The sequence below is a fragment of the Vanessa cardui genome, chromosome 24 (genome assembly GCF_905220365.1).
Source record: "Vanessa cardui chromosome 24, ilVanCard2.1, whole genome shotgun sequence".
NCBI classification, from domain to species: Eukaryota; Metazoa; Arthropoda; class Insecta; order Lepidoptera; family Nymphalidae; genus Vanessa; species Vanessa cardui.
The window spans coordinates 3,855,202-3,870,374 of record NC_061146.1 but is presented as its reverse complement, the minus strand read 5'-3'; the positions used below and the strand labels follow the sequence as shown (position 1 = coordinate 3,870,374).

Sequence of the window (15,173 nt, the reverse complement as noted above, 5' to 3'; positions counted from 1 at the left end):
TGTGTTAGATTGCTTATAATCGTGATATCAATAATGTAACTTTCCTTTTCTAAAGAAAAGAGTAAAATGAACCATCAACTTCCAAGCCTGATTTATTTTAATTTTAGTATAGGTAACAGTAAGAGTGACGATGAAATTAAAATTTAAATGTTTTTTTGTTGTATTTAAGACACAAAAAAAGGAAAACTCCGCCAGTTCGGAAAATGAAATACCTAGACTAGAAAGACAGACTAGTCGAAGAAACTCAATGAATTTCTGGCAACTTTTTAAATGTTTACATGTAAATATTTTAATATAAGAAAGAAAAGGCCAAGATCCCATCGCTTATTACCCAATATTGTTATCTTGAACGCAATAGATACTCATTAAGCAATAATAAAAAAAAATTAAATCGTTAAACAATTGACAAAATTGTTAACTCTCATCATTTTTAGGCCCAATAATTAGTTTTCTAAGCTGTTTTGCCTAGCTGTAATCGTTTCAGATCCTCGATGCTTGGCAAAATCCATACATCATCATACATCAATTTTTTTCATAATATATAACAAACATACCAAACATCAACGTTTTACGGTATTACTATGTTTATTAAATATCTCTTACATACATTTTATTTATACATTTTCATAGCAACAAAGTATAGTAGGTACATTTTGGCCTTAATCTTCTGAATTTTGTAGCATAATACGGGGAGTTTACTTTGCAAAATTAAATTGGCTCGCTATCCATGTAATGGCTGAGGCGTATAAGTGTATGCTCACATCGTCCATATAATAAACGAAATATAAAACTTATTTGGTCCTTCAAATATACAGAGAAAGAAAGGTTTTTCCGTCGTGTAAGATAGGAAAAACAAATATTTTACGACCTTAGCTTAATAACTAATTCATCCATCCAGTATCGAATAATTGAAATGTGCTTAAATGAATCACATTTTTATATATTTACTTACTTACTTTTTTCTAAGAAGATGTTTTATGAAAAAAGAATAGTCTAGTTATTTTGTACTTGTAATTTCTTGATCGTAATTTGGTATTGTTTTTTTTTTTATTATTTAAGACGTCAACAGGACCTGAAAGAATGTATCTCGAACCGACTTTCTAATTTTAAATTTCGATTTTTTTTTATTAATAAAGTTATCGTTTTTGTACATTTTTATGTTGTTAGATAAAAAAAATATTGTGACATATTTTGTATCATTAAAAATGTTGTCAGCTTGCGTTATGTCCAGAATAAACTTTTCCCATTATTATTCCTAACAAACATTATATCTAACAGTATACCTATACCAGCATCACATATACCATCGATATGGCCAAGTAGAAAAATAGTAATTAAATAATAGCCTATTTGACAATGCGAAAAATAAATTGTAAATTATTGTAATCAGTGTGTATTAAGTGTTTAAAAGTGGTTATTTACTAACGAAACTTGAAAATAATACTTAATTTATTCAAAAATCAATAAATACAAAAGCATTTTTTCAAACGTTTGTCACGTGACACAAAACGCTCCTGATTGGCCGGGCTGAAGTCACTTTGTTGTAAACCTTGCTTTTCTACTATATTGACCGACCCCATTACAGCGTCATATTGTCCAAGTAGCGTTTTCGCGCGTTATTTAAATATGGAATTTTTAATATGATATTTTTCGGCAAATATGTACCAGAAATAAAAAAAATCTACTTTTACTGGGTACCTTAACCTCTACTAAATAATATAAAATGGATTTTAAAAACCAGTCAAATAGCCTATATCCTTATATTTACCTTAGCTGGATCATCCGTATCCAACGCAGCGCCATACCAAGGGTACTTCTGCTCGTGGACTAAACTATCGTTGAAGGTGGCGTACAGAACCATGTGGCCATCAGCTGACATCCATAACGCTGACCTTGAGTGGAGGATTTCGACTGTAAAAAGTAAATTGTATATAAGACCTCATTAAGAAATTAGGGAAGGGATAGGATTATGATAATTGGTTTGTAAGGCCAGTGAATAGATTACGTGGATTAAAATTAAATTTGCTGGAATGAATTAAGCATTTAAACAAGATTATCTTGTAAAAGTAAAGTAACAGTCTGTTAATGAGAACATTTTAATTTAGTAGCTAATAACTCAGAGACCTATATTGAAATAAAACACCTATTCTCAAATGTGACTTTTCCTTTGTGAGTTTGAGATTGCGAGTTAATTCATTGTGTAATGGTACATAATATGATATTACGTACATTTTTTGAGAATTAAGCACATGAAAACTTAGTGATGCTTACTTGTGCTTGAAACCGCAAACCTTCGATTGAGATTCACGTGTTTTAATAACTGCACCAATTAAGATCACTATACGTGTAGTATGATGATGGACGACATTGAGAAGTCTGCATGTGTCCAATTAAATTCCGCCACAAGTGTATCCACTAAATCATAATAGGATGGTATTTTTTCTAAATGTTACCTTTGTATCTAAAAGTGTCTATTTCTGACTATTCTTGTAAAGTAAAGTAAAGTAACAGCCTGTACATTTCCCACTACTGAGATAAGGCCTCCTCTTCCATTAAAGAGAGGGTTTGGAATATATTCCACCACGCTGTTCCAATACAGGTTGGTGGAATGCACATGTGACGGAATTTCGATGAAATTAGTCACGGTTGTAGGTTTCCTCACGATGTTTTCCTTCACCGCCGAGCACGAGATGAATTATAAACACAAATTAAGCACATATATATATAGTGGTGCTTGTCTGGGTTTGAACCAGCAATCATCGGTTAAGAAGCACGCGTTCTAACCACTGGCCATGTTTACATCAAAATATTTGAATGTACTTAATTAAAGATGCTTCAAAAATAACTTAAGTCGTAAATAAAAGGTAGGTATGTATTACATGGTACGTTTTATTAAAAACTCCGTTCGGTTTCCTTTCAAAGTAAATCAATGATCCTGTCTACATACTTAAAGTTCATGGATCGCTTGTTTTAAAATGCGGGAAAAGCGTTTCAAATTAATGGAAAGAGCACTAGCTTTGCTACCTAGCCTCACCAAATTCTTCGTACAAACGCAAATATATTGGACTTGAGCTGCATGGTATAGTAAATTGAATTTTATCGTTAGGTTTTTAGAGTCCATTTTTCAATGACATAGGTATGAACCTTGCCTTTTCAGAGACATTGATTAATTTTTCATGGCTGTAGAATTGTGAGCCATTACTTCTTTTGTTCGTACTCGGTCAGAAGGGAAGTTATTGAATGAAATTGTAGGAGTATTTACTGGAGAGCCATACATATTTTTTGTTTGATTTTCGTATAGTTAATTTCGGTAACGTGTGACCACTTAAGCATTCAGCGTAACTACACTAAATCAGTCGTATTCGTATGTTAATATTAAATAAAATTTCTCAAATAATGAGCTATTTATTACAATATCATGCTCCTACTTTTAGACTTCGAGCTGTTCCTTATAATTTTTTAACGGGTAAACTTTTAATCTACCCAATAGATCAACGAGGCAGTTAGTACGCGCATAAGAAAACAACTTCCTAATTCCTTCCTTATCACCCTTATTTCAATTTACTAATAACAATTTACTTACGAAACATAAAATATTCAGTAAAAAGCTCATTATAATCACCTAACTATCGACGAAAATATCGATTTACATAAAAAAGCAAGAATTGTCAACTTCAATGTTTGGAGTCGGTTAAACAATCTGTTTCGTTAAACATGACTGTCATCTCTTTTTATCACAATTGATTTGATACGAAAGAGGAAGATAGCATTGTTTTATGAATCACCCCTTAAATAATATTTATGGACAAAGTAGCTTACTGAGTAATCTTAATCATATGGTATGAAATCAGAGAGTTTCGCGTCGTTGTTTAAAACTTATTAATTATATTAATTCGAGTTTTAAGTCTTAACATTATGAAGTTGGCTAAATCGACATGAAAAGACCCTTTAACGGATAAATTTATTTATTCAACCTCGTAAGCATTCTGAGCCCAAGTAAATATAAACAAATGTTAGTGTTAGGGTTTAATATTTAAATCAGCTGGTTTATTGGATTTGATGGCTACTATAAAATGTAAAACTTATTTGATTGATTACATTCAGTAATTAAAAAAAAAAAAACAATATTAGAAAATTCTATTAAAAATTCTTTGGATAGTACTATTTGGAACACGTTTGAAACTGTACGATGGTTACTTTTTCAATAGTTAATGAAGCAACTTCGTTCATTACATTACATTGTATGTTTGTTTTAATTATCAAAAAAGTGTGCACGTAAATTTTTAGTTTGAATCACCTTTGACTGACTAAAAATTGATATCTAAACATTGATACTCTTTTAAATAAATGATAAATATTGGACAACTTCAATACATTACTCTGATCTCAATGTAAGTAACTAAAGCGCTTGTGTTGTGGAAAATCAGAAGTAACGACGGTACCACAAACACTCAGCCCCAAGACAACATAGAAAACTAATGAACTTTTTCTGCATAGAATCGGCCGCCAATCGAACCCGGGACCTCGGAGTGGCATACCCATGAAAAGCCGTGTACACACTACTCGACCATAGAGGTCGTCAATATAAATATAATTAGATAACAATTTTTTGTTTGTTTGTAGGAGTTAATCTACGGTACTAATGAACCAATTCTAAAAGTGTTTTACTAGTGGAAAGCTATATTATTCCTGAGTGCTATGGGGTATGCATTATATAATTTTCTTTATTGATATATTATTATGTCCTAATTCGTGCCGGGTAACTGTAACTGATAACACTGAAGAAACATAAACGTTATTACAGAATAGGTAACTTGTACATCTATATCTATATACATATATATATATATATATCTAATATATAAAAGCGAAATACTACTTATTGATTAAGGTTCTTTATAGAGTGCAGACGATATCCGCTAATACGAGGATTTTAAGAAATTCCACGCATAAGAGGATGAAACGGAGATTTGAAGTGTTTTATAAATCTCGCGCTAGTAAAGCCGTAGGTTCATCTAGCAGACTTTATGAGTTTGAATTCACAGACAGACATTTATTTATTATAATATTTATATAGTCAATATGGACTACGTGTTTTTTAATTAGACGTATGTAAGCAGACTCAATTACCGCCCATTGGATTGAAATTTACGCAATATTAACCAACCCTTATTACAGTGCTCAGCAAACTTGGAAATAAGTATGTACCTTGTGCCTGCAATGAGCCATTTAACATTCAGACATGGTTCTTTTCGGATTTCATGGGTATTGCTGTTTGGCGGTTGCATGTGGGTTAAACACTTACACCAAAGCTAACAGAAAGTTATAACATCCTAAAGTACATGTATAAATTTATATTTAATAACTAAAAGATAAGTATAGTTTATTTCAATTGTTTAATCAATTAACACATTTTTAGACTCAATTTTAGAGTCGAGTTGAAATTATTTTTTATATTTATGTCTAAAATATACACCATGTGTAACGTCCACTCCTGTAGTCGCGAGCTGAAGCTCATTCAAAGTATAAATAGATCACGACTGACGTCAAATAAACGCAGCAATGCACGCAGACATGCGTTATGTACCGGGCCAATAATGAACGGACCTACTTATAGAGGGTGATTCTTTTTTTAGCTCTTTTTGTTTCTGTTATACCACTATTGAAATACAATCCACTTAAAGCCTTTAATACTTTGTTACATCTTAACTTGGAGACAGAATTAAGAAATTTCGTTGGTCATTCCACAAGGTAGGATTTTTTGTCCTTTTTTATTCATAAGGTATGTTAGTGATCTCGCTTATTTGTTTAACGGTTTGTGAAATGATCACGTTTCCGTAGGTATTTGCTAAACTATCCACTCTCATTCCGACTTCGTTGACATAGTATATTACAAAACAATGCAACATATTACCTACACACTATTTATCCGGAAACTATAAAGTATCATAATAGGTAAATAATCCCGCGTGTCTATAAAAATAATTATTGTGATACATGTGATACTTGAAACAAAAAAAAACCTCGAAACAAATTAACCATTACATTTTAAAACTTAATCTACAAAGAGTTTCAGCTCAAGCTTTAATTTAACAATTCCTTTCCTGCCAAGTGGAAACACTTCGCTAATCAGTGCGCTTAATCTCTTAACGAAACATCTGATAGCAGAAAGCGATTTAAAAGTTTAAAATACTTGTAATATTATCGCGGAAAACATTTAGCTATCAAAACTGTAAGATTAGCAATTTCTTAAAATGGGATGTTTTAAATTACATTATTAATATCATTGAGTTCATGTTACATCTTAAGAGAGACGAGATCGCTGACCTAATAGACACAGTTTCACATACAATTATGTATTATTTTTTACAGTTAAAATGAAATTAATATATGTTTTCTTTATTTAATAGGACAGAAAATTCGATTTCAGACTTCATTTAACTATCGCCATTTAACGCTTTATTAATACACATAAAGTTGAATATGTATACACATATTATATAAGTAAAATTATAATATGGATACAGGCATCATGGAATGTTGACGCATTGACGATACAAATTTTTTTTTGTGTATTGTGCAAACAGGCAGGATGGGAAGTGTCTACTACAGCCGATGGACATCTGCAACACCAGTGTTGCGGCCGTCCTTTGAGAATTCAGTATAGTTCGATCGGAAAAAGCTCTTTCGAAAGCAGGTTCCAAACAGTGGTTGTGTGAACACAAACTGAGCAAATGACGCTCATTATCATAATACAATAAATTTGGAAAGAATATATCTAATCTAGGCTAAGACCTCCTATTTTTTGAGCTTTGCAACCTAGACCACTACTCTGCGGATATCTTATACGGCTTGGTATAATAAAGTGTCAGAATTTCAATAAATAAAAGAATGTTTCCTCATTGTATTTTTCTTCACCGCTGAGTAGAGAAATTAAAGACGTAAATTAAGCACATAAAAGAATGAATATCATCATAATCCCATAATCATCACTGGGTCATCTTAGCTCATAGATAGAAATACATTTGTAAAATCATTGATACCATTAGTATTACATTAATAAAATAAAAAGAACAATCAATGTTGTACAAAAATCGATACTATATTGAAAAGGTCTTTCGTGCGAAACTACGAAAATATATACAAACATTGAGTTCGGGTAAATTCAATATAATTACATTCAGCTCACGTAGCGCTTGACGGAGGTTCAAAACAGCGCGATTAGGTCTGGCCAGTAGGAGATAGGTTTTTCTGGGATAGATTATTCAATTATGTATTGCAAACGTTCTTATTTTGTATGCTGTCCGCGTTAAATTGATATTTCTTTTCCTTTCGAGTCTTTTATTTCTTATATGAACTATATTATTCAGTCTTGTCAATTAGAGTGATTATTTTCTAGCTTTGAAAAGTAAGTAAGTAACAACAGTAAATTTCCCATTGGTGGGATAAGGCCTCGTTTTCCATTAAGGAGAGGGTTTGGAACATATTCCACCACGCTGTTCCAATGCGGGTTGGTGGAATGCACATGTGGCAGAATTTCGATGAAATTAGACACATGCAGGTTTCCTCACGATGTTATCCTTCACCGACGAGCACGAGATGAATTATAAACACAAATTAACCACATATATATAGTGGTGCATGCCTGGGTTTGAACCCGCAATCATCGGTTAAGATGCACGCGTTCTAACCACTGGGCCATCTCAGCTCTAACTTGGCTGAAGTAATATTGGCTTATACGTCAGGGAGTAATAGTCAAATCAGTCAGTCAGTCTTTGGCTTAACGTTGTTGATAGAAACGATTCATATATTTAGTATCTACACATATTATTAGTCACGTCAGCCATTTATTTATTTGTCTTAATTCGTTTTTCCTACTTGGGTGTGCTGAAAGAAATCTCATATTATAAGCCTGCTTTTAATACTATTTATCTTTTATTTTCTTTTGAAATTTAAATCTAATTCACAAGTAAGGGTATTAAATGATAAATGTTATTCTAGATATACTTATATAGCATATACGTGTGTATGTGTATTTTTTTACATAATTTTTATGTGTTTTTTTTAAATCAGAATAAGAACTCGGTTACTATTTTCCGGTCATCACTAATAACAATAATACATTTATTAAGAGACCTTCTTTCACCTATTTCAAGATTCAAATATCATCGTTATACACTGAATTATGCACTCTGTAACTCTCTAACATATTCGTATGTGAAAAGTAAAATTTTTAAATGTTAAAAAAGAGTAAGCACTGTATTTCTTGCCGGTTCTTCTCGGTAGAATCTACTTTCCGAACCGGTGATAGCTTCACTTAATTGTAAAATGACGATTCAAAAGTGCTTGTAAAAGCCTACTTCAATAAAGTTTATTTTGATTTGATTTTGATTTGAAAAAAAATATTTGTAAGCTTCGGGCTTATCTTCTGCTTTACAATGAAAAATATAAGAAACAAAAAATTCCAAAAGCAATTATAAGATAATACTGAAACATACTGTATAATTCAAGTCGTACAATAATAGCGCTAATATTTATATGCATTCGCTCAGGGCATTCACATTGCGATCGCTATTCTATGACTGTACAATTACACGCATGATTTGTTACTAATGCATCTTATATTGTAATTGCATAATATAATATTAATAAACTCATTTATGAAATACATTCACGGGCTACAGACTTATACATTGGATAGAGATTACGTTGAATATTATTTTTTTCTTTGGGATCTGTTTTGGGTTAAATTACTTTTGTGTTTATTTGTAATACTTTTAATGGTTGTATAGTATTCTGCAAGACCATCTGGGTATTCTATTTTGACGACCTCCGAGGACGAGTAATGTATACACTGATATTCATGTGTACGCCAGTCCGAGGTTCGATTCCCGGCCGATTCGATATAAATTCGTCATATTTAATGTTAGGTAGGTTTCTAAATTCTCTTAACGAATCAAATACTTCATAGAAATTTCTGACTAATTAACAAAAACCTAAATGAGTCGAGATGGCCCAGTGGTTAGAACGCGTGCATCTTAACCGATGATTGCGGGTTCAAACCCAGGCAAGCACCGCTGATTCATGTGCTTAATTTGTCTTTATAATTCATCTCGTGCTCAGCGGTGAAGGAAAACATCGTGAGGAAACCTGCATGTGACAAATTTCATAGAAATTCTGCCACATGTGCATTCCACCAACCCGCATTGGAACAGCGTGGTGGAATATGTTCCAAACCTTCTCCTCAAAGGGAGAGGAGGCCTTTAGCCCAGCAATGGGTATTTACAGGCTGTTGTTGTTGTTGTTGTTGTTGTAACAAAAACCAGAAAAGAAGAATTTATGAATTAGATCTTTAGGTCAGAATGTAGAGAAAGTTCATTAGTTTTCTATGATGCCTTGGGTGTGGGTGTTCGTAGTACTGTCGTTACTTCTGATTTTCCATAACACAAGTGCTTTTGTTACTTACATTGGCATCAGAGTAATGTGTGTGATGTTGTCCAAAATTTATAATATTATAATTCTTATGTAAATAAGTGTACATTAATGAATACCAAAGTTTTTGTACTGCGGTAGTTATTGAATAATACCTTTGTATATTTATTCTAGCCAAACACATAACTAACGAACCAACCAATTCGTTTTGTTAGCGTCCTCTCCTGCAGCAACACAATATCGCAAGTCTGTTTACAGATGAAGATAAATCACTGCGGGGTGTCGATAACGAAAGCTTGTTTACTCGTGCAATATACGCTATGTGTTACTGTAAATAGGCGTCGCAATACAAACAGCGATGACTGGGAGATAAAGTTTGCTTTGAAAATTAAAACATTTTAACAATTCCAATATTTGCTCAAAACTGTGCTAGTTCAGTGTTTAGAATAACATATCTAAACCAAAAGTCAGCCGATTCAAATCTAGATTAATAATCATGACGACATCAATTATAGATTAATGAAAGTTTCGAGACGAGCCAACATATGTAGAGCACAATTATATATTCATTTATGAAAACAATGTAAACCTACGATCTACTAATGAAGATAGAGTAGCCACTCGTCGTACATATATTGTACCACCAAACAGTAATGATTAGTATAGTTGAGTTCCAGTTTGAAGGGCGAGCCAGTGTAACTACAGGTATAAGGGACTACCTTAATTTCTAGGTGGCGCATTGAAGATTTAAGGAATGACTAAAATTTCTTACGGCGCTAATGTACCTATAGGTGTTCCACAGTGCGTTCGCTACTTTATAAAAAAAACAATGATAAAAAAACGAGATAGTTTGCATGCAGGACATCACCGCTGAGCACCCGCATGTGTCGAATGTAATTATGCCAGATGTATATCAATAAACCCACCATTGAAGTATGGAATAAGCGCCTCAAATATAACTGATACTGGATGAGACTGAATTCCGGTTTAAAATGCTTTATAAAGTATGTTACATGTAATAAAGGCATTCGTTTATTGTGGTAGTTCTCGCACATAACATGGAGTTTATTTAAATCATTATAAATCTTTGTAACGTACCATTAATTAATATTTTATAATAATTGTATTTACTAATTGATATGATTTTTCAATATATAAATTAATAAACCTTCTATATTTATTATTAATAGTGTAAGCTTGTAAGATTTTTGTACCAGTGATTATCGGACAATAACTGCACATAGAAAATCGGTTATAGTCTCACTTGGAATAGCTACAGCCATAGATGTGTACAGAAATTAGAGAGCGGAAAAAAAATGACCGGTAAGAGAGCAGTCCTAGGGCCTTTTAAAAAAAATAATGAAAATCTTAGTATAGACAAAGTTTTGAATTAACGAGGGAAAATATTAGTCTACTATTAACGTTTACGCTTCTCAGTAAGTATCAAGGGATAGTATTCTAGGATTTGGAATAAAATTCGAAAAGGTAGCTATATAGTTCAAAATTCTTGTCAATAATCCCTCAGACCGCATTTGATTGGTGAAGCATTTTGCTCTGTTCTCAATGCAATAAACTATTCTATTCTTGGAAGCAATGAGTAGTTATGTATAGTTTAACAGCTCTACCGTTATCATTTCCGCTAATAGTTAAAACTCAGTAAAACAATTGCAACGCAGTCCTTAAAACTGTAAAAGCTTGATTTAATAGTCGCTATTACGGAGTCCATTAATCTTAGTATACGACCAATAAAACATTGTTTGTTCGTCATTTCCATTCATGTTCTAAAACCGATGTTCTTACTTGACGTCATTCTTCATTTCCAAGTTAGTATGTCAAAATTAAATTACAATCCGTTTAACAAATTCGTTTCTCGTAAAGAGTAAAATGCTTGGAAATTACACAGAACAATATATCACGTGATCAACAACAACAACAGCCTGTAAATGTCCTACTGTTGGGGTAAGGCCTCCTCTCCCTTTTAGTAGAGGGTTTGGAACATATTCCAGAACGCTGTTCCAATGCGGGCAGAATTTCGATGAAATTAGACAATGCATGTGTTTCCTTTCCACGATTTTTTTCTTCACCGCCGAGCACGGGATGATTAATGGCACATGAATATTCAGGGGTTTTGCCTGGTTTAAGGTTTAGATTAAGATGCACGCGTTCTAACCACTGGGCCCTCAAGGCTCAAAATATTTGTAAAAGTGTTTCGTCTGGATATTATTGCAACTTTCTTTGGGCTTATTTATTGTAACGAAGATTTTGGATGTCACATGGACATCACTAAAAAGAAGCAAATTAAATCACACTGATAATTAATAGCCAACTTTTTCAAGCAATGAAAATTATTGCCGAAAACGTTAATATCGTAATCCTTATTCACATTACAATTTTTTTTTCTTTTTTAATTACCGTTTATTAATATGCAACTATGTATTGTATCGAAGATTTTCGATTTTACATAGATATCACTAAAAAGGAACAAAATATATCACTTCGATAATAGACAACCTTTTCTAAGCCTACAATGAAAATGATTGCCGAATACATTCGTACCGTAATCCTTATTCACAATAATACTTTGTTTTGTTTTTAAAATTACCATCGGCTTCAACTGTCACATCGAATAAGCCCGCAGGCTCAACTCGGCCAGTTTTTATTTGATCTTAATCACGGCTAAATTGGATTTCGATAGAAGGTAAATTGTAAACATTATGAAATGTATTTTTGTTGGCATTTTCGTTGCAAATTGATTTCTAAAATAAAAAGGGAGTTTGTCACAATTGATTATAACGAAACATTTGCGTTATGGTTATAATAAGATTTTACTATATGTATCTTGAATAAAGCTATATATGGTCTCATGTGCTTTCAATCAAAACGATTTGACTGATTTCGTTAAAACTTTTGGTTTCTAATGATCTATTCTACAGATGTTAATAATTTATATTTTTAATCTATCATCGCACTTAGTATATTCATACGAATAATTGTAAACATGTGATTGTTTTTGTACTTTAATACTTTTTAAACAGTTCAGTAAATAAGTAGATGATCTAGGTAAAAGAAAAATAAATACCAATATAAATATACAATCCGAAAGAAACTATCCCTGTTTTTGGAGAGGATGAAATGTGATACACTTGTGTTCATAGTACTAAAATTTATTACAATTAGAATCACACTTCGAGTAAAAATAAATTAAAAACGAACACGCCATCCAATATCTGGACCGTTTTCTAGTATAACACCTGAGTCTTTGACGCTGTCGCTTATTGGATCAAGGATATATAATAAGATTCTCATTTACTTGATTGACAATTAATTGGAGAAGAATATTTAAGAATATTGATTTCATTTTAAGTTTTGCTACTAGCATATGATCTTTTATTTAGTAGAAATTCACTATTATTATCCTGGGCATGCCTCCTTTCTTTTTGTTTTCAAAATAAAGTTTATTCAAGGAGGCCTTCACAAGCTCCCTTGAATCGTCATTCTACAATTAAGTGAAGCTACCACCGGTTCGGAAAGTAGATTTTACCGAGAAGAACCGTCAAGAAACTCAGTAGTTACTCTTTTTTAACATTTAAAAAATACAAAGTCATTCGAAAGATTTTGAGATTATTTTTACAGGTTGTCAGTATTATAGAAGATATATATGGCTGAAATTCATCAAAAACAACCAGGAAGGTTTTCTTGTTCTAATTTTTATTTTACCAATGAACTTAGCAGTGTTCGGATTTGAAATTCAATTTATATTATGAATTGAAAATTAAATTTCCAATATAAAAAAAACATATAAATTATAGTATCACAATAAAAAGCCTTAAGTCAAATCAGATAAGCTCTTTGACTAAGATTAATTGTTAAACGTCCTTACACATCATGATTGAAGAAGCGAATTATACAGCTGATGAACAAGGAGCATGGTCTTATGTACAATAATTTATTTAAACTGTCTATATGCTCATTTATCAATGTCATATCATCATAATATGTCTTCCTTTCCATATATAGTGGTCTGGAAAATGGGCTACCTGATGGTAAGTAGAGTGGTAACCATTGGAGCCGTAAGATATCTTAACAATTGCTTACATAGTCAATGGGCTGCCCAACTTGTGTAACTGATGTATAGACGTATTGCGTTGGCGCCTGTAGTTTCATACATGCTTATTCACCCTTTAAGCCGGATAACAACACTGAATATGGCTGATTAGTGGTAAATAATTATTAAGTGGTTGGAGTATAAGTATACAGGCGGACTTGCACCAAGTTACCAGCAAGTAATACATAAAATAGAAATTAAATGGTACGTTTAGTATTGTTATAAGGAAAAAATTCAATATAATGTTTTCATGTTATCTATAATTTATTATAAATATAATATTTATTTATTGAAATAAGGTAGCGATCCATAAATTACATTTTAGTAATATTTCTCGAATCTAAATCACCCGTCAAACGCAGAAACGTTGGGGCGTGGTTTGATTACTTTGAGCCGATAAATCGCCAGTATAGATTCTAATCGTGTTAGGAAGTATAAGCTTAACTTATTTTTATTTTTCAATATAGATTTGCATGGGTGCCTAGTTAGTCTAGTTGCGACCTAAAAGGGATGCTGGTATCAAATCCTATACCGGTCTAGTAAAAAGATATCAAATTTATATATTAAGGTACATTTTGTTACTACAAAATATACCTCCGTATATTTAGAAAATCCGTTAAACAATTATTCTGTCTTGTGACATAGGAACTCTTTTTATATTGGTCGTATAAGCAATTTATTGTATGAGGTGGGACAAAGAACACGCGGTTCAAAATTTGACTAAATCATTTCAGTTTTAGAAACGATGCATTGCGATCTAAGATTGCATGACATCAACTAAAATCAATATTGAGAGTAAGTAACTTCTCGGAGCAGGAGGCCGCAGAGTGGGGCCCTATAAAGTGGGGATATGAAGAGAAACCAAACCTGGTTGAAGGCGTCGATTGTATACGTATCATCTCTGTATCGTCAGCGATGGTGGTATTAGAAAGGTTCTTTGTACACCGAGAATATATCTAGTGGTAGTGACCATGCCTAGGTGGCTAACAGTTGGAGTGACACGATGGTATGCAAGAGATCCTCGTGACGCCACTTGAAAAGACGTAGTGTATGCCGCTGGTTTTTACCGTAAGCGACGTCATTATGCTCCACATAAACTCAATTCAAGTAGGCTATTTACTGAACGCCTAATATTTATAAGGTTTATCAGTGAAAAATAGGGTAAATAAAGGCTAAATCAATCCATACAATATAACCCAACAAATAAAACCCATGCAATTGGTTATAATTAAGGTTTTACCGGAACTTGCATTATTCACTTTGATTTTTATTCTTTTCGAGCTATACGGACGCTTTCAGAGGCTTTCTTTGTGTGAAGTAACATGAGTGATAGTGGAAGATATGACGACTGCCTCGCTGACGTAATTCCTTTTAAACACAGTTTAGGAATATCTGATTCATCACATACGAAAAGTGTTTGTATGTGTGTGTATATAATTATAATATTTAACACACACACACACACATTAGCTATAATAATCAATTTATTATAGCTAATGTGTGTGCATTTTTCAGTGCATTTTTCAGTTCATTCGCATTACTTAATATTTAAAAAATATTTTTACTAAAAACTCCTTTTTGACTAAAGTATTTTTTTTTAAATAAATGTTTAGATTGAGCTAAAAAACATTTAGCT

At 32.4% G+C, this 15,173-nt stretch overlaps 1 protein-coding gene across 3 annotated transcripts in view; it reads right to left on the bottom strand.

The window, feature by feature from the left end:
• The window catches only part of LOC124540118 (inactive dipeptidyl peptidase 10), a 199,087-nt gene that overhangs the window by 24,318 nt on the left and 159,596 nt on the right, over positions 1-15,173 (bottom strand). For all 3 annotated transcript variants that reach the window (XM_047117551.1, XM_047117549.1, XM_047117550.1), the window contains one exon: positions 1,769-1,911. In XM_047117551.1, the coding sequence (XP_046973507.1) occupies positions 1,769-1,911 (143 nt within the window). The remainder of the gene's footprint in view (positions 1-1,768; positions 1,912-15,173) is intronic.